Source organism: Taudactylus pleione, unplaced genomic scaffold (assembly GCF_031769625.1).
Source record: "Taudactylus pleione unplaced genomic scaffold, aTauple2 ptg001043l, whole genome shotgun sequence".
Lineage (NCBI taxonomy): Eukaryota > Metazoa > Chordata > Amphibia > Anura > Myobatrachidae > Taudactylus > Taudactylus pleione.
This window is the reverse complement of record NW_028285444.1, coordinates 400,403-427,266: the sequence shown is the minus strand read 5'-3', so window position 1 is coordinate 427,266 and position 26,864 is coordinate 400,403. Positions and strand designations below refer to the sequence as shown.

The following is a 26,864-nucleotide window of genomic DNA, read 5'->3' as shown; positions in this document are numbered from 1 at the left end:
GAGTATTAACATCATTACAGAATAATCTCCTATTGTCTGAGTCTGACATCTGGAGTATGTCAGACAGTGACGGTCCATTTAGTTCTGATATATAACTGCCATCTGCAGAGCGGCTGCTCTATTACCAGGCTGCACAGTGAACCCTCTCGTAGTATTAGCAGCTCAGTCACTTTCTGCAGTTGTTCCCAGCACTAAACTTTCATGGAGGTTTTCTGAGGAATCTATTAAACTTGCATTTTTCTTTAAATTCTTTTTACCACTTATGTGTATTTGTGCTCCGTAATTTATACAGTATCTGCCCAGTTTTCCTAATCCCGTGAGCTTGCACTCATGCTATGGGAGGGGGGGGGGTTCTCTATTTTCCTGGGTAGTATCATCTTAACATTTCTACATCTGTGATCCCCGATTTATCCTATTTTATGCTGCACAAAACCGATGTAATATCGCTCCTCTTTCTGCATCGCATGTTATTGATGTGCGATCTGTACGTCTCTGTTGCGCGATGTTTAATGAGGGGAACGTACATTGATGAGGACGAGATGAGAGCAGCTGTGTCTTTCGGTGCTCTGTGCTGGTCCCAGACTCCTAATAACACCTGATCTCCGTTTATTTCTGTGTCCCGTATTTATTGCGGGACGCTCCTTTACTAATTATGCACTCCCATTAAACGCCCTTTTTACCGTTAGGCACGCCTGCGTTCGGATCTCCACTCCCCTGTTTTCAAGCACACAAACGGTACACTCTGTCAATCAAATTAGCAGCCCCTCACTGTTTTGCGAGCGCACGATTTCCGACCGCAATGACTGGTTTGCGCATGCACATTACGACCCATACGCATGCGCAGTTGTGTGAACATCGCTCAGAGCGAACGAGCGGCCGCTTACGAGCGGATCTGAATCAGGCCCTAAGTTCCGTTTAGCAACATTGTTTCCTGGAACCTGACTAAATTGAAACTAATTGGTGCAATAACAGGACACACAAATCAATGTGGCACATAGCACATGGGACAAGTACTGATCACCACTAAGTGCTGATGATCTTTATGTGCATATGGGTTTATGAAAAAGGCCAATTTGTGCATATTAAGTGCTAAAGTGTTCTCAGACAATTTTTTATGTCTTAATTGTATGTTTTATATTATTTTATTAATACTAAATATTTAACTGATTAGCACCTGATAGTGTGTGTTCCAGATTAGTCAGTTATTGGAGGGTCCAGTTTCCTCCATTTTGACGGCTACTGTCAGTTATTAGCATATGCAATTTAAATTATTGTCTGTATAGATAGTGCACTTATATTGATATTTGGTGACTATTACTGAGGTGTGAGAGGTTCCGCACTTATTCTTTTGTGAGGTTTCAGAGGTGTTGCAGGGGTTTCTTTTAGCATTGATACATCTCACCCATAGACATTTTCCTAACAAAATAAAAGTCATGAGCAACTCGGTTGTATCTCAACTTGGAGCTGAAGCAGCATAACCGCGAGTCTTACGGGTCGTTCACACATAGGGACCTATCCATTTAACACCATGAAAGTCTGAATGTCCAGCGTTCAGACTTTCATGTCGCGGAGGTGCGGGCACCGCACTGAAAGACCTTCACTAAACGTCTTCAGTGCAGGAGCCCAACCTCCCTATCTATTAACATGCCGAACCTGGTGACCGTCGTCAGGTTGACTGTCATGTTCGATAGATAGGGGACGGCAAGGACCCAGCGTGCACGCACAACGCTGGTCCTTGCCGGCTATCCACTAGCAGACTTTCTGCACGTTCCGACCATATCCTCCTGGTTTGTTCGCATCGTGCAGAAAGTCGGCAACTGGATAGGCACCAAGTGTACTGAGGGCCTGAGTCAGCACACGGCAGAGGCAGGAAGACGCCAGCGTTGTACCGCACTTACCTCTTCCCTCTCTCTCTCTGTCTTCTCTCCTCACCCAACAACTGACTCTGAGAACTCGCTGCTGCGCTACCTGAGCGATGATAAAATCCTGGTGATACAGGAGGAGCCAACGACGCAGAAAGACAACAAGAGGGACACCAGCCGGAGATCCAGGAAAAAAAGCAAAAACCCGGGAAGCCCCAATTACCCCATCAGTCCATCAATGATAACCTCAACTGGGCGGCTGGACCCTGCTCAGCAAGATGCCTTGACGTTCTCCCTCGCTGAAAGCAACACTGTTCCCCTGTACCATGTGAGTACCGGCATTGTCACCAGTGTTGGTGACCCCCCGATTGCCAAACATGTTCACCAGTGTTACCATTACATTCCATCATGTGACCCCCCACCCACCACTCTATCATGTGATCATTAATAAATGTGCAGAAGGCTACTTGTGGTTACAGGACAGAGGGCCTGATTCAGAGATGGACGCAATGGCGATTATGGACGCCGATCGAGCGACTGTTTGTCATTGCGCATGCATATAAGCCGCACTGTGCGTATGCATTGAGATTACGGACGCACAAAGGATCCACTAGCAAACTGTCACTACCTGTCAGCGTTTGGGGGTGATAACAGGGGGGGGTGGCAGAAGCACGCAGGCGTTTCTCACCATTTGAACGCCGTTATATGGGCGTGCATAAATCAGCCCCTGCCATCTCCTACACAGCATGAGCGCCCTCTGCGAGTCAGGAGAGCTGCCGCGTCAGCGACTAGTCAGACCTGCCGCAAGGGCAAGATGGCCGCGTGATGTGCGTCGATGCTACCGATATTTATGCAGGTTTTCAACGTTGTACGCATGTAAGAAGGCAGCAGTGGGCGTCCTTATACTCAGGTGATCTTGGTAACTATTAGCATATTTTCGTGGCTGCGTTGCGTACAAAATCGCAGCTCCGATCACATTAGCGTCGATCTCTGAATCAGGCCAAGAGTCAGGAAATTAGTGTTACATTGTATCTATCAATGTATCTTACATATGTTCAGCTACCACTATATTCTCATTACTACTCTGTATGATTTTATACAAACTATCATTGTAGTTAATGTGCTCATTCATTTAGTTAGAATGACTTAAGGGTTGCTTAGCGCTGGGAGCTGCTTTGATCCCTATGACACGACAAGCCCAAAGCGGCAAGAGATGGGCCATTAGCTACGTTCTCGCTTACAGAGTCAGTATAGAGAGATAGGGCCGCCCAGGATGGAACGCCATTTAGTAGATTGAGCGAGCTACAATACAGCCCCTTCTGACTGAACAGGAACGAAAAAAAAACAAGACGTCCTCTTTAAATATATACTAATCTGTGACAAGAAGGAAGTAAATATTGCCCCCACTGGGAACGTTGACTAATGTCTTTGGTTTTAGGTGGGTGGCTGCGCCCACATACCCGCCCGCACCTTTCCATACATTTATCTATATCATATATGTTCCAGTCTCTCTGCCTATTTCTAACCCTACAGAGTCAGCTCATTAAAAACCTCCCTCAGGACAAACCCACGTGAAGTTTAGTTTTTGTTTGTCTACTAAAAATTAGGTGTAAGGATTGTTCTGTGACCCACGAAATGTCCCCTCTTCCACATGAACACGCCATCCATTCTGTCCTATTATTTCAGGGAGGTGTTGCCCTTGGATACCGGGCAGCGGACATATACGTAGAACAGGCGCTGACCAGCTATATAGCAGTCGTGCGTACGAACCACAAATGCGTTAGGGAGAATGTAATAAACAGTCTGTAACGTTAGAGGTGTCTGTAACTCTGCGGCTGTACAGACCAGGACAATATTCTCCGCTAATACAACTCAGCTCAAGTGGAACAATATAGTTTAATTAGAATTTATTGTCGCTTTCATTTTCACTGACTGTCTAGTAAACCATATAGCAGAAATTAAGCTCTAACCTCGTTGTACAGCTGAATAAGATTTTAGTTAAAAATTTAATTATTTCAAGTGAACAGTTTGAACTTGATGAATCCTATATGAGAGGGAACCACAGAAAACCCTATTGCAGGGGAACATCTACAGATGGCAGCCTGATTGCCGGATACAGGTATGGGCTTAGCACAAGGGGTTATGCCTACCGTCCAACATGACCCCTTCCATCAGGAACAAATTGCTCTGCTCCTGGGCTTCCCCTCTGATTTACTGACCCTTTTCCAGCAGAAAATTTGCGCCTAGCGTTATTTCCATCATAAAAAATTGATTCATTCTACAATAAGCAAGAAAGTTTAAGGCACAAAACTACAATTATCACTCTGCAGCATTGATAGAGAACAGTAATTTCAGGAATAGAGGCTTAACTCCAGGGCCGTAGCTAGGGTAGTGCGGCCGGTGCCTTCGCACAGGGCACCACAGGTCAGGGGACGCTGTTTGGGCCTGTCACATTTCTGTTTATTATCATTCTTGCTTGTAGCTTCCTCTTATTTCAGCCCCAGCATCTCCTGGCCTCCCCTGTCTCTTCCCTGGCCCTTCCCCATGAGGCCATGGCCCTCTCTCAGGTGCACTATATTATGTCCCTATTTATCCCCAGCATCTCCTGGCCTCCCCTATCTCTTCCCTGGCCCTTCCCCATGAGGCCATGGCCCTCTCTCAGGTGCACTATATTATGTCCCTATTTATCCCCAGCATCTCCTGGCCTCCCCTATCTCTTCCCTGGCCCTTCCCCATGAAGACATGGTCCTCTCTCAGGTGCACTATATTATATCCCTATGTATCCCCAGCATCTCCTGGCCTCCCCTATCTCTTCCCTGGCCCTTCCCCATGAGGTCATGGCCCTTTCTCAGGTGCACTATATTATGTCCCTATTTATCCCCAGCATCTCCTGGTCTCCTCTATCTCTTCCCTGGCCCTTCCCCATGAAGCCATGGCCCGTTTTTGGTTGCATTATGTCCCTTTGAATAATGAGGGAGGTGCCAATGCTCTTTCTGGCACAGGGCTCCAAAAAGTCTAGTTACGGCTCTGCTTAACTCTATATTACATTGCAGACATAAACTATTTCAGGTCAGTAGTTACACACAACAAACCCTGCCCGTGCTAAGTTGCTATACGTTTCTATCCTGTGGACGGCGATTTGGAGAAGCTGTTTTCACACCCTGCCAGCCCCTTGCGGGTACCACCTTGTTTTTGTAGAGGAGCAACAGTACAGGGTCACGTTATGGCACAGCAGAGGCTTTCCTGCCGTACCTGAAACTCTCTTGTGTACAAAAACGATTACTCCGCACCTTGGAAAGGTCGGGAGAGTGGGGGCAGCAGCACATCGCTGCGTCGGAGCACAGACTTTGGCAATAAATATGCACAACTAAATTTACAAGGAAAATTAACTGCGCTGACTTCCTGGCCGCCATTGTCAGACAAGTCACGATTTGGGCTGAAGTCATTTATCAGCTGCTCCTAGCTAATTACCAAGTCACTGACTTGAGCTGCTAAAATGTACTTCCCGGTGGGTCTTGTACACACGGCCATTGAAAAACTAGACAAACCTTGGACCCCTCTTGGTGCCTCCTTGTACTGTATGTCGTTATGTTCTTGTTATATCAGCTGTTTTCTGTACTAGTTGTACACACTACAGTCATGTATGGTCACTGCTCGTTTCAACATGATAATCTATTTTTCTGTACATTCCACTAATAAATATTGGACAAAAAACTCCAGCAAGGTAAAAGTTCAAAGGAAACCTTGTACGTATGAGCAGAACCCTCTGACCGCCTGTTTTGCTACTGTATCTACCAGCTTGTTCAACTGTCCGTCCTTCTCAATTGACATCATTTTCCTATTACATCTTATGTACTATATTATGCTATAGGAAAGTCTAGTACTTTACCTGTTAGTCCTCTACAACCACATTGTGCGCTCTACTTTCCAATAATTGATAACAAAGGCGGAAAAAAGTGCAAAACCTCTATTTTGGGGTGCAAATGTGGGGAATTTGTTCAGAGACCTAGGGACATCCCCTCCGAAGGACAAATTAGCCCCCCCCCCAAAAAAAAAATTACCTCAGAACACCCCAAAAAATATATTTGGGGCAATAATGAAAAAAAATAGGGGGACAAGGATAAAAACTAGCAAAATAGTTGGAGGGGGGGGGCTGTATGGATGGGGAAGGTGTTTTAAGGATTGCAGGAGCATGCAGCAGGTGTTTTGCGTTTTCGCCTGTTCTGCAATTGAATAGGGTGAAACGCGGGTACGCGCATGCCGCAAATTTGCGACCCAAACAGGCGAAGGGGGCGGAAAGTACAACAGGTGAAAAATCTGGGACTTTTCGTGTCTAATTTAATTACGGGCCTTAGACTGTCAGACTCTAAGCCCATTTACCATCGTCTCGGAACACGCCCTGTATGATTGTCCGTGTGTACGAGGCCCAGCTTGTGTACAAAAAACTTTTTAGTGTTTTTAAAACTTTTTTCACCCAATATATAGGAAAAGCACCTACAGAGCGTTCCCGTTATCGCGTCATTTCCTCTGCTCTCTGTGAATAAAACACAGTGACACCCACATTGGGGAAGAATGTGCCAACAGCTTCCAGTAATTTGAGAATGTCAGTGCACAGTATATTGTCCATCAGTTATTGCCTGTAATATTCTTTAACTTGTGTGTATATGTTTATATATCCATCTATATGTTTATATATCCATCTATATACTGTATTATATATATACATACATACATACAGTTTACACACACACACATTGCACATGATAATATGTAACACTGTGGGTATCTTTCCTGTCAGTCTTCCTGTAATGTCGCTTTTCTCTGCGAGACGCTTGTACGTCTTCCTGTCACAGCCCAACATTACATATAACTGAGACCTCAGCAGCCGGTTCCGTACAGAGACGTCTGTTACACATTAACTATAAAGATCCCAGCTAAAAATCACAAACATCCGGAAACCGTTATCATTATCCAGGTACGTCTTATTACCTAACAGCTGCCCTAATCTAAGTGCCCTGGAATAACGCCACGTACAGTAAGATGACTGAGGGGGAGATGTATCAAACCTGTGATAGAGATAAAGGACCTCATTCAGAGTCAGTCGCAAGCGCTGATCGCTCGCAACCGGCTCGATGTTTTGGTCCTGCGCACGCGCAGCGGCCGCACTGCGCGTGCACAAGCCCCGGAGCGAAAGAGAAACCCTGGAGCTCACTACAAAAGGGCCGGCTGTCGATGTTGATCGACAGCTCGCCCCGTTGTGTAGGCGTGGCGGGGGGTGGTTTCACAAACGGAGGCGTTCCTGATGGAACGCTTGCCATTTTGTGGGGAGTTTCCTGCTCTATCAGAGCAGGAAGCTCCCTGGGGTTTGCGGTTGCCAAGACCCAACCTTAGGGTCTTGTCGCAAGCCCCGATGGTCGCAATGGTCTTGACCATCGCGACCATCAACCTGGTCGGTCGCTAAGCTGTGGGTGGTAACCCACAGCTTAGCTAGCGACCAGGAGGCTACACTTAAAAAAAAGAAGCGGCCGCCCTCATTCAGAACGAGCGGTCGTTTCTTGCGACCGCCTTGGAATGAGGGCCAAAGTGTCCATAGCAACCAATCAGCTTCAAACTGTCATTTATCCAGCACAGTCTATAAAATGACAGAAGCTGATTGGTTGCTATGGACAACTTCCACACTTTGGGCCTGAGTCAGACCCGCTCGCAAGCGGGTCGTTGGCCGGGCAGTGCACACGCGAGCCCCGGAGCGAGCGAGAAATCACTCGCTCTGGCGTTCGCATCCAAAAGGGGCGGCTGTCAATGTTGATCAACAGCTCGCCCCGTTTAGTAGGCGGGTCGGGGGCGTTGCTGTGTTCTGCTGACTGCACAAAGATTACGCTACAGTCTCGGACATGATTTTTCTTTTTCTGGTAAATTCCCTCATTCTGCCGAATCCCATTCCATTGATTGGGTGGAAAACCGCATCTCGTTAACCAATGAGGCGCTGCCGCTGTGTGGCTGCTCCCGCTAGGTATATATGTATGTATGTATGTATGTACAGTATGTATGTAATACTATGTATGTATGTATGAGAGATTCACATCGGTTGAATTTTTTTAAATAAAAAAATACAGCATGTTATGAAAAGCAAATACACTTCAACACTCCACAGCCAAGATGATGACACTCGCCAGCCCTGTTGCCAACTTTAAAATGACAAACAAGCAGCCGATGAGTGAAAAACAAGCCCAAAATAATCCAAAAAAGCCCAACTTAATGTGGGGGTAATTTAATGAAAACCACAAACTTTATTGTTCATTGTTAAAGCAACATGAACAAGAAATGCAGTGAATCCAACTAGATCTTAAACAGGAATGCCTGTGTTTATTCTGGACTTTCTAATCCACAGGCTGCTCCCCCTGTATAATAATAATAACAGGACACCACAGGCTGCTCCCCCTGTATAATAATAATAACAGGACACCACAGGCTGCTCCCCCTGTATAATAATAATAACAGGACACCACAGGCTGCTCCCCCTGTATAATAATAATAACAGGACACCACAGGCTGCTCCCCCTGTATAATAATAATAACAGGACACCACAGACTGCCCCCTGTATAATAACAACAACAGGATACCACAGGCTGCTCCCCCTGTATAATAATAACAACAGGACACCACAGGCTGCTCCCCCTGTATAATAATAACAACAGGACACCACAGGCTGCTCCCCCTGTATAATAATAATAACAGGACACCACAGGCTGCTCCCCCTGTATAATAATAACAACAGGACACCACAGGCTGCTCCCCCTGTATAATAATAATAACAGGACACCACAGGCTGCTCTTCCTGTACAATAATAATAACAGGACACCACAGGCTGCTTCCCCTGTATAATAATAACAACAGGACACCACAGGCTGCTCCCCCTGTATAATAATAACAGGACACCACAGGCTGCTCCCCTGTATAATAATAACAGGACACCACAGGCTGCTCCCCCTGTATAATAATAATAACAGGACACCACAGGCTGCTCCCCCTGTATAATAATAATAACAGGACACCACAGGCTGCTCCCCCTGTATAATAATAACAACAGGACACTACAGGCTGCTCCCCCATTTATTGCTGATTAGCTCATTAGTATCTATGTTTCTAGGAACTGCAGTTCAATTTTAATTTATAATAATTATCATTGGTAATACAATTATGACTGATAGCTTTGGAATGTGTACCCTATTTCTTAGTGGACACAAGCACAGTCATATATACTTTTTTCTAGATTAGCATTAAGACTGGTATAAGAGAAAAAAATGGCACATTGGAAAATTTAATTTCTACTGCTCATTTAAAATGATATAACTACATATGCAGAGAGATAGATAATACAGAGTCACCAGCCTTACGTAGCCGCTTCTGATTGGCTGATGACAGAATTACAGCTAAAGGTGCTTTCCTTACTGATCCTCCTCACTTGTCACACACAACCTCCTGCTGCAAACACAGACACCCCTGATAATCAGCCAATAACAGCATTATCCTCAGCCAGACATCTATAACAGCATAGAGGAGAGGAATAAGGTACCCAGGGGTGCACAGGCCGCTTAAAGAGAAGAGGAGGAAAGGTGAGGATGGCCACATAGTACAATGAGTGGCCGTGCAGGAGAGAGGGGAGGAGGAAAGGTGAGGATAGCCACATAGTACAATGAGCGGCCGTGCTGGAGAGAGAGGGGAGGAAAGGTGAGGATGGCCACATAGTACAATGAGCGGCTGTGCTGGAGAGAGAGAGGAGGAAAGGTGAGGATGGCCACATAGTACAATGAGCGGCCGTGCTGGAGAGAGAGGGGAGGAAAGGTGAGGATGGCCACATAGTACAATGAGCGGCCGTGCTGGAGAGAGAGGAGGAAAGGTGAGGATGGCCACATAGTACAATGAGTGGCCGTGCTGGAGAGAGAGAGGAGGAAAGGTGAGGATGGCCACATAGTACAATGAGTGGCCATGCAGGAGAGAGGGGAGGAGGAAAGGTGAGGATGGCCACATAGTACAATGAGCGGCCGTGCTGGAGAGAGAGGGGAGGAAAGGTGAGGATGGCCACATAGTACAATGAGTGGCTGTGCTGGAGAGAGAGAGGAGGAAAGGTGAGGATGGCCACATAGTACAATGAGCGGCCGTGCTGGAGAGAGAGGGGAGGAAAGGTGAGGATGGCCACATAGTACAATGAGCGGCCGTGCTGGAGAGAGAGGAGGAAAGGTGAGGATGGCCACATAGTACAATGAGTGGCCGTGCTGGAGAGAGAGAGGAGGAAAGGTGAGGATGGCCACATAGTACAATGAGCGGCCGTGCTGGAGAGAGGGGAGGAAAGGTGAGGATGGCCACATAGTACAATGAGCGGCCGTGCTGGAGAGAGAGAGAGGAGGAAAGGTGAGGATGGCCACATAGTACAATGAGTGGCCATGCTGGAGAGAAAGGGGAAGAAAGGTGAGGATGGCCACATAGTACAATGAGCGGCCGTGCTGGAGAGAGAGGGGAGGAAAGGTGAGGATGGCCATATAGTACAATGAGCGGCTGTGCTGGAGAGAGAGAGGAGGAAAGGTGAGGATGGCCACATAGTACAATGAGCGGCCTTGCTGGAGAGAGAGGGAAGGAAAGGTGAGGATGGCCACATAGTACAATGAGCGGCCTTGCTGGAGAGAGAGAGGAGGAAAGGTGAGGATGGCCACATAGTACAATGAGCGGCCATGCTGGAGAGAGGAGGAAAGGTGAGGATGGCCACATAGTACAATGAGCGGCCATGCTGGAGAGAGAGAGGAGGAAAGGTGAGGATGGCCACATAGTACAATGAGCGGCCATGCTGGAGAGAGAGAGGAGGAAAGGTGAGGATGGCCACATAGTACAATGAGCGGCCGTGCTGGAGAGAGAGAGGAGGAAAGGTGAGGATGGCCACATAGTACAAAGAGCGGCTGTGCTGGAGAGAGAAAGAGGAGGAAAGGTGAGAATGGCCACATAGTACAATGAGCGGCCATGCTGGAGAGAGAGGGGAGGAAAGGTGAGGGTGGCCATATAGTACAATGAGCGGCTATGCTGGAGAGAGAGAGGAGGAAAGGTGAGGATGGCCATATAGTACAATGAGCGGCCGTGCTGGAGAGAGAGAGGAGGAAAGGTGAGGATGGCCACATAGTACAATGAGCGGCCATGCTGGAGAGAGAGGGGAGGAAAGGTGAGGATGGCCACATAGTACAATGAGCGGCCGTGCTGGAGAGAGAGGAGGAAAGGTGAGGATGGCCACATAGTACAATGAGTGGCCGTGCTGGAGAGAGAGAGGAGGAAAGGTGAGGATGGCCACATAGTACAATGAGCGGCCGTGCTGGAGAGAGGGGAGGAAAGGTGAGGATGGCCACAGTACAATGAGCGGCCGTGCTGGAGAGAGAGAGAGGAGGAAAGGTGAGGATGGCCACATAGTACAATTAGTGGCCGTGCTGGAGAGAGAGAGGAGGATGGCCACATAGTATAATGAGCGGCCGTGCTAGAGAGAGAGAGGAGGAAAGGTGAGGATTGCCACATAGTACAATGAGCGGCCGTGCTGGAGAGAGAGGAGGAAAGGTGAGGATGGCCACATAGTACAATGAGTGGCCGTGCTGGAGAGAGAGAGGAGGAAAGGTGAGGATGGCCACTTAGTACAATGAGCGGCCGTGCTGGAGAGAGGGGAGGAAAGGTGAGGATGGCCACATAGTACAATGAGCGGCCGTGCTGGAGAGAGAGAGAGGAGGAAAGGTGAGGATGGCCACATAGTACAATGAGTGGCCGTGCTGGAGAGAGAGAGGAGGATGGCCACATAGTATAATGAGCTGCCGTGCTAGAGAGAGAGAGGAGGAAAGGTGAGGATGGCCACATAGTACAATGAGCGGCCATGCTGGAGAGAGGGGAGGAAAGGTGTGGATGGCCACATAGTACAATGAGCGGCTGTGCTGGAGAGAGAGAGGAGGAAAGGTGAGGATGGCCACATAGTACAATGAGCGGCCATGCTGGAGAGAGAGAGGAGGAAAGGTGAGGATGGCCACATAGTACAATGAGCGGCCGTGCTGGAGAGAGAGGAGGAAAGGTGAGGATGGCCACATAGTACAATGAGCGACCGTGCTGGAGAGAGAGAGGAGGGAAGGTGAGGATGGCCACATAGTACAATGAGCGGCCGTGCTGGAGAGAGAGGAGGAAAGGTGAGGATGGCCACATAGTACAATGAGCGGCCGTGCTGGAGAGATAGAGGAGGACAGGTGAGCATGGCCACATAGTACAACGAGCAGCCGTGCTGGAGAGAGAGAGGAGGAAAGATGCCTCAGGCTGCATCTGGGACAACAATCAGAGGCCTATTTATCAAATATAATTTGCGGGATATTCCCCCGAAAACACCCATTTATATATTAGGTAAATATGTATCCGCTGAATGTAACATGGAGGGACCGCAGCAGATTACTCCATATATACCGCAGTCCCTCCATTTCCAACAGCAGCCGTAGCCCCCCAAGGTTTTTTATGGGGGATGTGAAGCTGTCAGATATACCAAGGTCCGCAATACGAAGCACTCAGAAATGCGGCCCCATAGCCTATGACAGGGGGGGGAGGGGGAGCAGACTTTTGGACTTGGTGATCTACTTATAAAACTAAAAATCTTTTGTGACCCGCCAAGTATGTACACGTGCACATAGGCGCAAGCCTGGAAAATGGGGCGTGGTGTGCAAAAAGGGGCGTGGTGTGCAAAATGGGGGCGTGACCTCACAGCAAGGGGTCTGTCCAGCTGAAATCACACATTGGCCCCCACATTAAAATAATGAAACACATTGGCCCCCACAATAAAAGACACACACACACATTGGCCCCACAGCAAAAAGCCCAGTCACAATGTCCCCCTCCCCATCTGAGTATTTTCTATTCTTAGCTCCCTCCCGTTTTCCTCCTGTGGTGCAGTGTCTCTCCAGTCAGTGTGGTCTCCAGTCCACAGGCAGCCGCAGGCAAGCATTGCAAATAGCGTCTTACGTGACGTCTGCAGAGTTGCTGGCAATAAGCGGCGCTGGCAGGGGAAAGGGAGCCCCTTTAGGAGGTAGACAAGCCAGGTGCCATCGGGGCAATGGTCCTGGGTGACTGCCCTAATCACAGCCCCTCCCCAGCCGCTCAGTTTGTTACAAGGATAATTAGCTCAGCCGCGCATATGACACCTTGCCCCCGGCCCAGCCCGCCCCTGGCCTCAGCCAATAAGCATCAGTCTGATTCTTATTGGCTATTGCTGTCACAGTGACAGCTGACAGAGACAGCTGCTGCTTCAGTTCGCCAATAAGAATCTGCCTGACTCTTACTGTCTGCTCTCTCGGACGTCCACTGCGATCCACTGCGATCGATGGCGTTGCCCACCGCATCCTAGCCCTGAGATGTATTGCACTCCGGGGCATGGTGCATATGAGAAATGCTGTACTACTCCCGATAATGGCATTTCCAGGGGACTGACCGCATTTCTGACATTGGTGCACCCTGCCCCAATGGTCACCCTCCCCCAGGGCACAATTTGAAATCTGAACTATTGGGGTACAGTATATCAGCTAAATGCATTATGTACTTCCATCCCGCTTTACAGTCAGCATCCCGACTGTCTAATCCCGGTAAGGGTGTAATGACAGGCGGCGAAATCCCGACGCCTGTCATTTTACCTACGCCAGGAGCCTGTTGCCCGACAGCCATGGGGGGGGAGGGTCAGGTTAGGGGCTCCCGGGGGGGACATAGGGTTAGGCACACCCCCCGAGAGTGTTAGGGTTATGCTAGGGGAAGGGTTGGTTAGGGTTAGGCACCCGCCCCCGCTGCGGGTAGGGGGGTTAGGGTTAGGCACTTAGAGGGGGGTTAGGGTTAGGCACTTGGGGGGTAGGTTAGGGTTAGGGGGGGTTAGGTTAGTTAGTACTTACCTTAGCTGCAGTTGGGATCTTCACTGGTGCCGGTCTTCCGGCGCCGGGATTTGAACCACCGGACATGCGTCCAGCGATAGATCATACCGATCTATTACAGACGTGCACCACTATATGTGGGATGTGCATCACTTGGTCCCTACAGTACTGTGCCCCAGTGTAAGTCCCTACAGTACTGTGCCCCAGTGTAAGTCTCTACAGTACTGTGCCCCAGTGTAAGTCCCTACAGTACTGTGCCCCAGTGGAAGTCCCTACAGTACTGTGCCCCAGTGATAGGCCCTACGGTACTGTGCCCCAGTGTAAGTCCCTACAGTACTGTGCCCCAGTGTAAGTCCCTACAGTACTGTGCCCCAGTGTAAGTCCCTACAGTACTGTGCCCCAGTGTAGCATCTGTGTACCCCAATGGGTTACCTGCATACAGGTGGGTGTGTTACAGTTAGAGTAGGTGTGCGCCCCCTGTGCCATACTGTAAGGTCACCTCTATTCTCCTATGCCAGGAGCCAGATCTCAGCAAGTCCCCATTAAATACTTCCAATGTCTTTTTCCTCTAGCTTCCCTGGCTGACCATAGACTCAGGGACCTGGCATAATACATGTCATTTCTCATCACTTCAGTGCATTCTGCGCACGCTAGTATCCTCCAGTGACACAGATTGGTCCTGACATGTTTTATGCCGCAGTAAAACAGCCATTAATGAAACTGTAATCATCATGGTGGCTGTGCCCGGGACAAATACCAATAACACAACGTCTCTGTTTGCTCTCAGCACCAGCCCAGTCTCGGGTATACGCGCCAGTTTGTGATTGGCATTGGGAAATGTCAGCCGCGGTCACAGAATGGTTTTTATTTTATGTCGTGGAAAATTGAGGATTGTACCTTTCATGGTGCTTTATACTGTAGATGTATTTCAGGGATCAGTAAAGTTTAAATACAAGTGGATGTGATTTGAAAGCGCTGATATTTATATGTATAAAGGACCTTGTACCGTAGCTGAACATAGGATGACGGAAACTATAAGTGTCCTCGTTATACACTGACGGCTTTTCTCTCTGATTCCAGTCACATAAAGCTCTTTTCAGAGCTGCAGTGATTCTCAGAGTGACTATGGAAACTCCGGGATCCGGTCTAAAGTTCTACAGTAAAAAGATAGACAATATCTAGATAGACAGGCAATAGGTCAACATGGACAAAATGTCGACACGCTAAATGTCGACATGAAAGAAGGTCGACAGTTTCAAATGGTCGACGGTCAAAAGGTTGACATGCAAATGGTCGACACATTTCTTATTTATTTTTCTTTTTTTAGGTTAGGCACTTACCGGAGGGTTAGGCACTTACCAGAGGGTTAGGGTTAGATTCTTAACCCAACAGTTAGGGTTAGGCACCATGGGGGTGGGTGGGTAAGGGTTAGGCACTTACCCCAACGGTTAGGGTTAGGCACCAGAAGGGAGGGTTAGGTTTAGGCACTTACCGGAGGGTTAGGTACTAGAAGGGTCAGGCACCTACCCCGAAGGTTAGGGTTAGGCACCAGGAGGGAGGGTTAGGGTGAAGATTAGGGTTAGAAAAAAAACATGTGTCAACCATTTTCATGTCGACTAGATGCACAGCGACCATTTGTACATGTCGACCTTTAGTGTGTCAGACTATTGCCTGTCTGACATCTGGTGTCTATCTAGACATTGTCTATCTTTTTACTGTAGATCTTTCAGTCCACATCCGGAAACCCCATTTTTCCAATATGTATTAAAGTTTCCGCAGGCCAATGGCTCAGTGTACTCTGACATTACAACAAAGAAACAATTTGTGATTTAAAAAAATCAAAAAACTTAAACTGGGCACACACTAAACGATGTGTACCCAGCGCGATATCGCGAGCTGCAAAAGAACCCCAGACCATCAGACAACCTGCCCTTAGAGGGGATCATTTACAAGCCGCTGTTTTCCGGCGTGTTTAAAGCTGAAAAATGTAAAAGGGCATTGCTTTTACTAACAAAACGTGGGGTGTTGTATGACTAAAATCATTCTCCTTTTACATTGTGAACTTCAATACGTCAGGAAACAGGAGGCTTTTGGCAAGTTACCAATTAGTACATAAACCCCACACCCTTAGTTACCATCCTTTTGCCTACTTGAAGGCACGCAAAATACACTGCATAATGTACAAAAGATTGACATTTTGATTTATAGGTCCAGTGTTATTGATTAAAAATCAATAAAAACAGCTAAAATGTCCAAATCCAAAACCCAAGTTCGGTTTTTAAATCCGAGTTCTGAACCAGCATCTGACCTGAACCAGGACTCTCTTCGAACCAGGTCACAAAAGTGAACCAAACCATGACCCGGTTCTACTCGGAACACCTAAATTCGAGTGTGTTCGGATTTCAGAAATCCAGACCCGCACATCTGTAGTTATAAGGGAGACAAATTGGTCTGGTTGCGAAGGCTCGTCACCAGGTTACTAATGTGATTCAATACAGTTTACTTGTCTTTACGTTTCATTGTGTTCTTCCATGTAACTGTACAACAAATTAATAGTAGACATTTTCCAAATCATCTCAGTATGAATTGAGAGAAGCTGATTGGCTGTTTATGTGCAGCTCATCTATCTCTGATCAGTTAAAATGATTCAGCCTCTCAGCCGGTTTCTATGATACAGAGAGGTCTATGGGTGATGCTGCTGTTCAGTGTCGGCTATACTGGAGGTCATACGGTGCCATTGCTCGGGGCTCGCGGCCTAGGGGGCGGCGCTGTCACTTTCTCATGGCACGGGGGGGGCGGCTTATCTTCCTACTTGTGCGTCTCTCTGACGTTCCCTGAGAGCGGGAGAGTGATTGTTATATAGCCGTTGGGTTTGGAAGCTATACAAATAACTGGTAATAAATACATATCATTAATATTATATGGGGCTACTGCTGAATTAGAATAAGTAGGTAGCGCTCACATGTTCTACTCTGATAAAGTGATAACATTCCCACAATCAGGGATTAGAACTTTAGGTGTAACATTAGCGAGCGCGATTTACACCCGGTTTCCAGTAGCGAGGTGACAGCCATAATTCCTGAGAGTTGTGAGCGCAGCGTCCTTACGGAGCCTTTCCTGGGGCTTTTATGGGCAGTTCTGACCCCAAGTCCCTGATCTCTTTATAGCTGCTACATTTCAAGTATTCACTGAACAAGACTTTCTCACTAATAATAAACTGCCGAAACCATCGTAAAGAGATAACCGTAAATATCGGGGATGGGGGCTGATGCTGGGCCGTCCGTGCCGGCAGTATCACATCTTCTCTTTATACTGTATCTCAGGATACAGCAGCCATGTAATATGTACAGTGAGACTCACATGACCGGGGCCCTAATCATTAACCAATGTCTTACAATTAGGCACTTAAGGCCGATTGTTCCTTCCAGGGCTTATTTATATCACGTTTCATCCGCTTTCTCTTCCTATCAGATTTCATACTACAGGGACTTCAGAAACCTTTTCAGCGCAATTTATATGAAACCATTTCCTACTCTTAGCGCCAGGTGTAGGCCCAGGCTGTACGGGCGAGTTTCCTGCCCTCGGTCATACATGCCTACTCTCCCTGATTGTAGCAATCTCCCTGAAGAGTCCAGTAATCTCTCTCATTGCTCCTTAGCCCAATTATGAACCTGTTACTGTATATACAGTATATAAAAAACAGAGATATACATTCAAATGGGATCATTAGTATCATTTCACCGCATTGGTTATAAGGCACAATGATCCCTATGGCTACATGTATTTTCTGATAAGTATCAGTGTGTTTTCATCACCAAATAGATATTACTGACTGCATTGGGGCTCATTTGCATGTGGCTTTACATCGGTTTTATGACACGCCTCTCAGACGTAGCAGTACACGCCCACTTGACCACCATGCCCATAGGTGCTCTTTCTTGAAAAGGGTCCATTATACGATTATCATTTAGAGCAGGACGCAGTTCTGCGGCCCGGCTGTGAGCATAATCATTTCGCTGCCTAATATGTGCACTTTGCGCATATTGTTAAGACACAGAACGTACAACAAATACGCATCGAGACATTCTAAGCGGAGTAAAGAGACATCCGTCATAAAGTCAGTTTCATGATTTCATGATGGTCTCTGCTGTTTGAAAAGCAAGTGATCCCCAAAATAAGTAATCAGCACCAGGGCTGGGTACCGATAAAGCAGGAGAACATGGAGAATGGGATCTTGCGGCAACCAGCACCAGGCTATGCCAGGCTGGAGTGGTCACACTGTAACAGGAGCACTGCCAGTGGGGTCCCCCTCTGATAATGTGCTGCCAGCTCAGCCTGGACACGTGGGAGAATCATGCCCGCAAAAGATGCGTGGGTCCCCCTCCCCTGTGCAAAATAACACCGTAATGGATAGGACTGTGGTGCATCTGGCAACGCGAGCCAGGTTACTGGCAATGAACTGTTTGGTTATGCTGGCTTTGCTGGTTATGTAGAACTACAAGTGTCAGCATGCCCATGGTTGGCAGTGAGTGCCAGAGCATGTTGGATCTTTTGGATGTTAAAGGGCCAGCATGGACCTGGGAGTCAGGGGTCGCTGGAAGATGTTACTCTACAAAAGAACCTAATACAGGAAAATGACACTACAGTAACTTCAATGTATTGTAGCTATGTACTAATGGCACAATGCTGGAGATATATAACAGAAATCTCTGACACAGTGCTAATCAGCGCTGCAGATCGCAGTCCCCATTATTATCAATGGGGACTATGGGCCTGATTCAGAGCCGGACGCTATTTGCGCTCGCTTGTTCAGGAAAAAGGGGTGGCTATTCAAATGAACCGTTCGCTCCTTGCGGTCTGTTCACGCCTCTAGGTCTGAACGAGCGAACAAAACTTGCGGTAGTTTTTTGGAAAACTACGCCCCCTGGCCACTCGCATCCGATGTCATGTCCGCTATTTATTAGATTAATCGAGTACATCGACCAGCGTATGAACTGCTCGCTATTCTTGTGGTTGGTTTTTCCTACCGCAATCTTGCGAGCAGTTCTGACTGTAAAATAACCCAGTGACGTGGTCAGTGACGCTGCTGTATTAATTATGCACACCCTTAAAACGCCCGTTTTGACCTTTAAGCACGCCTGCGTTCTGATCTCCACTCCCCGTTTTCAAGCACCTTCCCCTGTTACCACCCACATACGCCTCCTATAGCAGGCATTCGCTATTTAGCGAACAAACGATTTTCGGCCGCACTGACTGGTTCGCATATGCATATTATGATCCGTACGCATGCGCAGTTGTGCAAACATCGCTCAGAACGAACGAGCGGCCGCTTACGAGCAGCTCTGAATCAGGCCCTATGTTCTAAGTACCAAACTACAAAAAGTGGAGCTTTCCAATCAAGTGTCATTTTACAGGAAACTCTGTGCTAAGATGTCCCTGTATCAGCCTTGGCTGCCATGGATGGTCGTAGTTTTACTTCTAAATCCTGCAAAACGCCATGTTCTGTGTGCGCAGATCATCTGTAATTCTATACATTTACGTGACGGTGGGGTTTTTGGGGTTTTTTTTGCTGCCTGTACAAATTCTGTTCCTGTTTCTATATTTCTGTACACTAAATTCCCAGCATCCTGCTCCTAATTCTGCCATGAGATTTGCATTAGGCATTGATTATATGTGTATTATTATATAGAAGTGGTGTAACCTTGTACAGTAGTTTTCTGCTATACAGTACATTAGAGAATGAATATTGTCAGCTGCTTCTGCTGCAGGTAAATAATATTTATATTAAAGCTCTTAAGCAGTTCTCGTCTGCGTTTCTAAATGCTGTAATAGGTGCCCTGAATAAGCAGCTCTGTACAGGGGCGTTCAGTTTTTTGGCCACCAGACATTCTAGCTTGAAATGCTTATAAAAGGGAGGGGGCAATAATAATAATAATAATAATTCCATTGCCTGTGCGCCTGAGAGGGTTTGTGCTGCTAAAGCCCCCATTAAACAATGCACAGGAATAATAATATTAATATAATTCCCTGTGCGTCTCAGAGGGTTTGTGCTTCTAAAGCCCCCATTACACAATGCACAGGAATAATAATAATAATAATAATTCCATTGCCTGTGTGTCTGAGAGGGTTTGTGCTGCTAAACCCCCATTACACAAAGCACAGGAATAATAATAATTCCATTGCCTGTACATCTGAGAGGGTTTGTGCTGCTAAAGCCCGCATTACACAATGCACAGGAATAATATTAATAATAATTCCATTGCCTGTGAGTCTGAGAGGGTTTGTGCTGCTAAAGCCCCCATTACACAACACATAGGAATAATAATAATAATAATAATAATAATAATAATAATTCCATTGCTTGTGTGTCTGAGAGGGTTTGTGCTGCTAAAGCCCCCATTACACAATGCAGAGGAATAATAATAATAATAATAATAATAATTCTATTGACTGTGCATCTGAGAGGGTTTGTGCTGCTAAAGCCCCCATTACACAACGCACAGGAATAATAATAATAATAATAATAATAATAATAATAATAATAATAATTCCATTGCTTTGCATCTGAGAGGGTTTGTGCCTCTAAAACCCCCATTACACAACGCAGAGGAATTATAATAATAATTTCATTGCCTGTGCGTCTGAGAGGGTTTGTGCCGCTAATGCCCCCATTACACAATGCACAGGAATAATAATAATAATAATAATAATAATAATAATTCCACTGCCTGTGTATCTCAGAGGGTTTGTGCTGCTAATGCCCCCATTACACAACGTACAGGAATAATAATAATAATTATTCCATTGCCTGTGCATCTGAGAGGGTTTGTGCTGCTAATGCCCCCATTACACAATGCACAGGAATAATAATAATAATAATAATAATAATTCCATTGCCTGTGTGTCTGAGAGGGTTTGTGCTGCTAACGCCCCCATTACATAATGCACAGGAATAATAATAATAATAATACCATTGCCTGTGCATCTCAGAGGGTTTGTGCTGCTAAAGCCCCCATTACACAACTCACAGGAATAATAATAATAATAATTCCATTCTCTGTGTGTCTGAGAGGGTTTGTGCTGCTACAGCCCCCATTACACAACGCACAGGAATAATAATAATAATTCCATTGCCTGTGTGTCTCAGAGGGTTTGTGCTGCTAAAGCCCCCATTACACAACGCACAGGAATAATAATAATAATAATTCCATTGCCTGTACATCTCAGAGTGTTTGTTCTGCTAAAGCCCCCATTACACAATGCACAGGAATAATATTAATAATAATAATAATCCCTTTGCCTGTGTGTCTCAGAGGGTTTGTGCTGCTAAAGGCCTCATTACATAATGCACAGGAATAATAATAATAATTCCAATGCCTGTGTGCCTGAGAGGGTTTGTGCTGCTTAAGCCCCCATTACACAACGCACAGGAATAATAATAATAATAATAATATAATTGCCTGTGCGTCTCATAGGGTATGTGCTTCAAAAGCCCCCATTACACAACGCACAGGAATAATAATAATTCCATTGCCTGTGCATCTGAGAGGGTTTGTGCTGCTAATGCCCCCATTACACAATGCACAGGAATAATAATAATAATAATAATAATAATAATAATAATAATTCCATTGCTTTGCATCTGAGAGGGTTTGTGCCACTAAAACCCCCATTACACAACACAGAGGAATTATAATAATTATTTAATTGCCTGTGCGTCTGAGAGAGTTTGTGCCGCTAATGCCCCCATTACACAACGCACAGGAATAATAATAATAATAATAATAATAATAATTCCATTGCCTGTGCATCTGAGAGGGTTTGTGCTGCTAAAGCCCCCATTACACAATGCACAGGAATAATAATAATAATAATAATAATAATAATAATTCCATTGCCTGTGTGTCTGAGAGGGTTTGTGCTGCTAAAGCCCCCATTACCCAACGCACAGGAATAATAATAATAATAATAATAATAATAATAATAATAATTCCATTGCCTGTGCATCTGAGAGGGTTTGTGCTGCTAATGCCCCCATTACATAATGCACAGGAATAATAATAATAACTCCATTGCCTGTGTGTCTCAGAGGGTTTGTGCTGCTAAAGGCCCCATTACACAACGCACATGAATAATAATAATAATCATTCCATTGCCTGTACATCTCAGAGTGTTTGTTCTGCTAAAGCCCCCATTAGACAATGCACTGGAATAATAATAATAATAATAATAATAATAATAATAATAATAATAATTCCATTGCCTGTGTGTCTCAGAGGGTTTGTGCTGCTAAAGGCCTCATTACACAATGCACAGGAATAATAATAATAATTCCATTGCCTGTGTGCCTGAGAGGGTTTGTGCTGCTTAAGCCCCCATTACACAACGCACAGGAATAATAATAATAATATAATTGCCTGTGCGTCTCATAGGGTATGTGCTTCAAAAGCCCCCATTACACAACGCACAGGAATAATAATAATAATTCCATTGCCTGTGCATCTGAAAGGGTTTGTGCTGCTAAAGCCCCATTAAACAACGCACAAGAATAATAATAACAATAATAATAATAATACTAATTCCATTGCCTGTGCATCTCAGAGGGTTTGTGCTGCTAAAGCCCCCATTACACAATGCACAGGAATAATAATAATAATAATAATAATAATAATAATAATAATTCCATTGCCTTTGCGTCTGAGAGGGTTTGTGCTACTAAAACCCCCTTTACACAACGCACAGGAATAATAATAATAATAATTCCATTGCCTGTGCATCTGAGAGGGTTTGTGCTGCTAAAGCCCCCATTACATAACGCACAGGAATAATAATAATAATTCCATTGCCTGTGGTCTCAGAGGGTTTATGCTGCTAATGCCCCATTACACAACGCACAGGAATAATAATAATAATAATAATAATAATAATAATTCCATTGCCTGTGTGTCTGAGAGGGTTTGTGCCACTAAAACCCCCATTACACAATGCAGAGGAATTATAATAATAATTTCATTGCCTATGCATCTGAGAGGGTTTGTGCCGCTAATTCCCCCATTACACAATGCACAGGAATAATAATAATAATTCCATTGCCTGTGTATCTCAGAGGGTTTGTGCTGCTAATGCCCCCATTACAAAACGCACAGGAATAATAATAATAATAATAATATAATTGCCTGTGCGTCTCATAGGGTTTGTGCTTCTAAAGCCCCCATTACACAATGCACAGGAATAATAATAATAATTCCATTGCCTGTGCGTCTGAGAGGGTTTGTGCTGCTAAAGCCCCATTAAACAACGCACAAGAATAATAATAACAATAATAATAATAATTCCATTGCCTGTGTGTCTGAGAGGGTTTGTGCTGCTAAAGCTCCCATTACACAACGCACAGGAATAATAATAATAATAATAATAATTCCATTGCCTGTGTGTCTGAGAGGGTTTGTGGCGCTAATGCCCCCATTACACAACGCACAGGAATAATTATAATAATAATTCCATTGCCTGTGTATCGCAGAGGGTTTGTGCTGATAATCCCCCATTACACAACGCACAGGAATAATAATAATAATAATAATAATAATTCCATTGCTTTGCATCTGAGAGGGTTTGTGCCACTAAAACCCCCATTACACAAAGCAGAGGAATTGTAATAATAATTTCATTGCCTGTGCATCTGAGAGAGTTTGTGCCGCTAATGACCCCATTACACAACGCACAGGAATAATAATAATAATAATTCCTTTGTCTGTGCGTCTGAGAGGGTTTGTGCTGCTACAGCCCCCATTACACAACGCACATGAATAATAATAATAATAATTCCATTGCCTGTGTGTCTCAGAGGGTTTGTGCTGCTAAAGCGCCCATTACACAACGCACATGAATAATAATAATAATAATAATTCCATTGCCTGTACATCTCAGAGGGTTTGTGCTGCTAAAGGCCTCATTACACAATGCACAGGAATAATAATAATAATTCCATTGCTGTGTGCCTGAGAGGGTTTGTGCTGTTTAAGCCCCCATTACACAACGCACAGGAATAATAATAATAATAATAATAATAATAATAATATAATTGCCTCTGAGTCTCATAGGGTTTGTGCTTCTAAAGCCCCCATTACACAACGCACAGGAATAATAATAATAATTCCATTGCCTGTGCGTCTGAGAGGGTTTGTGCTGCTTAAGCCCCATTAAACAACGCACAAGAATAATAATAACAATAATAATAATAATAATAATTCCATTGCCTGTGCATCTCACAGGGTTTGTGCTGCTAAAGCCCCCATTACACAATGCACAGGAATAATAATAATAATAATAATAATAATAATTCTATTGCCTGTGCATCTGAGAGGGTTTGTGCTGCTAAAACCCCCTTTACACAATGCACAGGAATAATAATAATAATAATAATAATAATTCCATTGCCTGTGCATCTGAGAGGGTTTGTGCTGCTAAAGGCCCCATTACACAATGCACAGGAATAATAATAATAATAATTCCATTGCCTGTGGTCTCAGAGGGTTTATGCTGCTAATGCCCCCATTACACAACGCACAGGAATAATAATAATAATAATAATAATATTAATAATAATGATTCCATTGCCTCTGCATCTGAGAGGGTTTGTGCTGCTAAAGCCCCCATTACACAACACACAGGAATAATAATAATAATAATTATAATAATAATTCCATTGTCTGTGCATCTGAGAGGTTTTGTGCTGCTAAAGCCCCCATTACACAACGCACAGGAATAATAATAATTCCATTGTCTGTGAGTCTGAGAGGGTTTATGCTGCTAATGCCCCCATTACACAACGCACAGGAATAATAATAATAATAATAATAATAATAATAATAATAATAATATTAATAATAATGATTCCATTGCCTGTGCATCTGAGAGGGTTTGTGCTGCTAAAGCCCCCACTACCCAACGCACAGGAATAATAATAATAATAATAATAATAATTCCATTGCCTGTGCATCTGAGAGGGTTTGTGCTGCTAATGCCCCCATTACATAACACCCAGGAATAATAATAATAATTCCATTGCCTGTGTGTCTCAGAGGGTTTGTGCTGCTAAAGCCCCCATTACACAACGCACATGAAAAATAATAATAATAATTCCATTGCCTGTACATCTCAGAGTGTTTGTTCTGCTAAAGCCCCCATTATACAATGCACTGGAATAATAATAATAATAATAATAATAATAATAATTCCATTGCCTGTGTGTCTCAGAGGGTTTGTGCTGCTAAAGGCCTCATTACACAATGCACAGGAATAATAATAATAATTCCATTGCCTATGTGCCTGAGAGGGTTTGTGCTGCTTAAGCCCCCATTACACAACGCACAGGAATAATAATAATAATATAATTGCCTGTGCATCTCATAGGGTATGTGCTTCAAAAGCCCCCATTACACAACGCACAGGAATAATAATAATAATTCCATTGCCTGTGCATCTGAGAGGGTTTGTGCTGCTAAAGCCCCATTAAACAACGCACAAGAATAATAATAACAATAATAATAATAATACTAATTCCATTGCCTGTGCATCTCAGAGGGTTTGTGCTGCTAAAGCCCCCATTACACAATGCACAGGAATAATAATAATAATAATAATAATTCCATTGCCTTTGCGTCTGAGAGGGTTTGTGCTACTAAAACCCCCATTACACAACGCACAGGAATAATAATAATTCCATTGCCTGTGCATCTGAGAGGGTTTGTGCTGCTAAAGCCCCCATTACATAACGCACAGGAATAATAATAATAATTCCATTGCCTGTGGTCTCAGAGGGTTTATGCTGCTAATGCCCCATTACACAACGCACAGGAATAATAATAATAATAATAATAATAATAATAATAATAATAATTCCATTGCCTGTGTGTCTGAGAGGGTTTGTGCCACTAAAACCCCCATTACACAATGCAGAGGAATTATAATAATAATTTCATTGCCTATGCGTCTGAGAGGGTTTGTGCCACTAATGCCCCCATTACACAATGCACAGGAATAATAATAATAATTCCATTGCCTGTGTATCTCAGAGGGTTTGTGCTGCTAATGCCCCCATTACACAACGCACAGGAATAATAATAATAATAATAATAATAATAATAATAATATAATTGCCTGTGCGTCTCATAGGGTTTGTGCTTCTAAAGCCCCCATTACACAACGCACAGGAATAATAATAATAATTCCATTGCCTGTGGGTCTGAGAGGGTTTGTGCTGCTAAAGCCCCATTAAACAACGCACAAGAATAATAATAACAATAATAATAATAATAATACTAATTCCATTGCCTGTGCATCTCAGAGGGTTTGTGCTGCTAAAGCCCCCATTACACAATGCACAGGAATAATAATAATATTAATAATAATTCCATTGCCTGTGTGTCTGAGAGGGTTTGTGCTGCTAAAGCTCCCATTACACAACGCACAGGAATAATAATAATAATAATAATTCCATTGCCTGTGTGTCTGAGACGGTTTGTGCCACTAATGCCCCCATTACACAACGCACAGGAATAATTATAATAATAATTCCATTGCCTGTGTATCTCAGAGGGTTTGTGCTGATAATCCCCCCATTACACAACGCACAGGAATAATAATAATAATAATAATAAGAATTCCATTGCTTTGCATCTGAGAGGGTTTGTGCCACTAAAACCCCCATTACACAACGCAGAGGAATTATAATAATAATTTCATTGCCTGTGCGTCTGAGAGAGTTTGTGCCGCTAATGACCCCATTACACAACGCATAGGAATAATAATAATAATAATAATTCCATTGCCTGTGCGTCTGAGAGGGTTTGTGCTGCTAAAGCCCCCATTACACAACTCACAGGAATAATAATAATAATAATTCCATTGTCTGTGCGTCTGAGAGGGTTTGTGCTGCTACAGCCCCCATTACACAACACACATGAATAATAATAATAATAATTCCATTGCCTGTGTGTCTCAGAGGGTTTGTGCTGCTAAAGCCCCCATTACACAACGCACATGAATAATAATAATAATAATAATTCCATTGCCTGTACATCTCAGAGGGT

The 26,864-nt window shown here is 44.7% G+C and overlaps 1 protein-coding gene across 1 annotated transcript in view; it reads left to right on the top strand.

Annotated features, from left to right (window-relative positions):
• LOC148453994 (connector enhancer of kinase suppressor of ras 2-like) overlaps positions 1 to 26,864 on the top strand; it is a 970,642-nt gene that overhangs the window by 707,258 nt on the left and 236,520 nt on the right. The window contains exon 13 of the mRNA XM_088461402.1: positions 1,942 to 2,190. Within this exon, the coding sequence (XP_088317528.1) occupies positions 1,942 to 2,190 (249 nt within the window). The remainder of the gene's footprint in view (positions 1 to 1,941; positions 2,191 to 26,864) is intronic.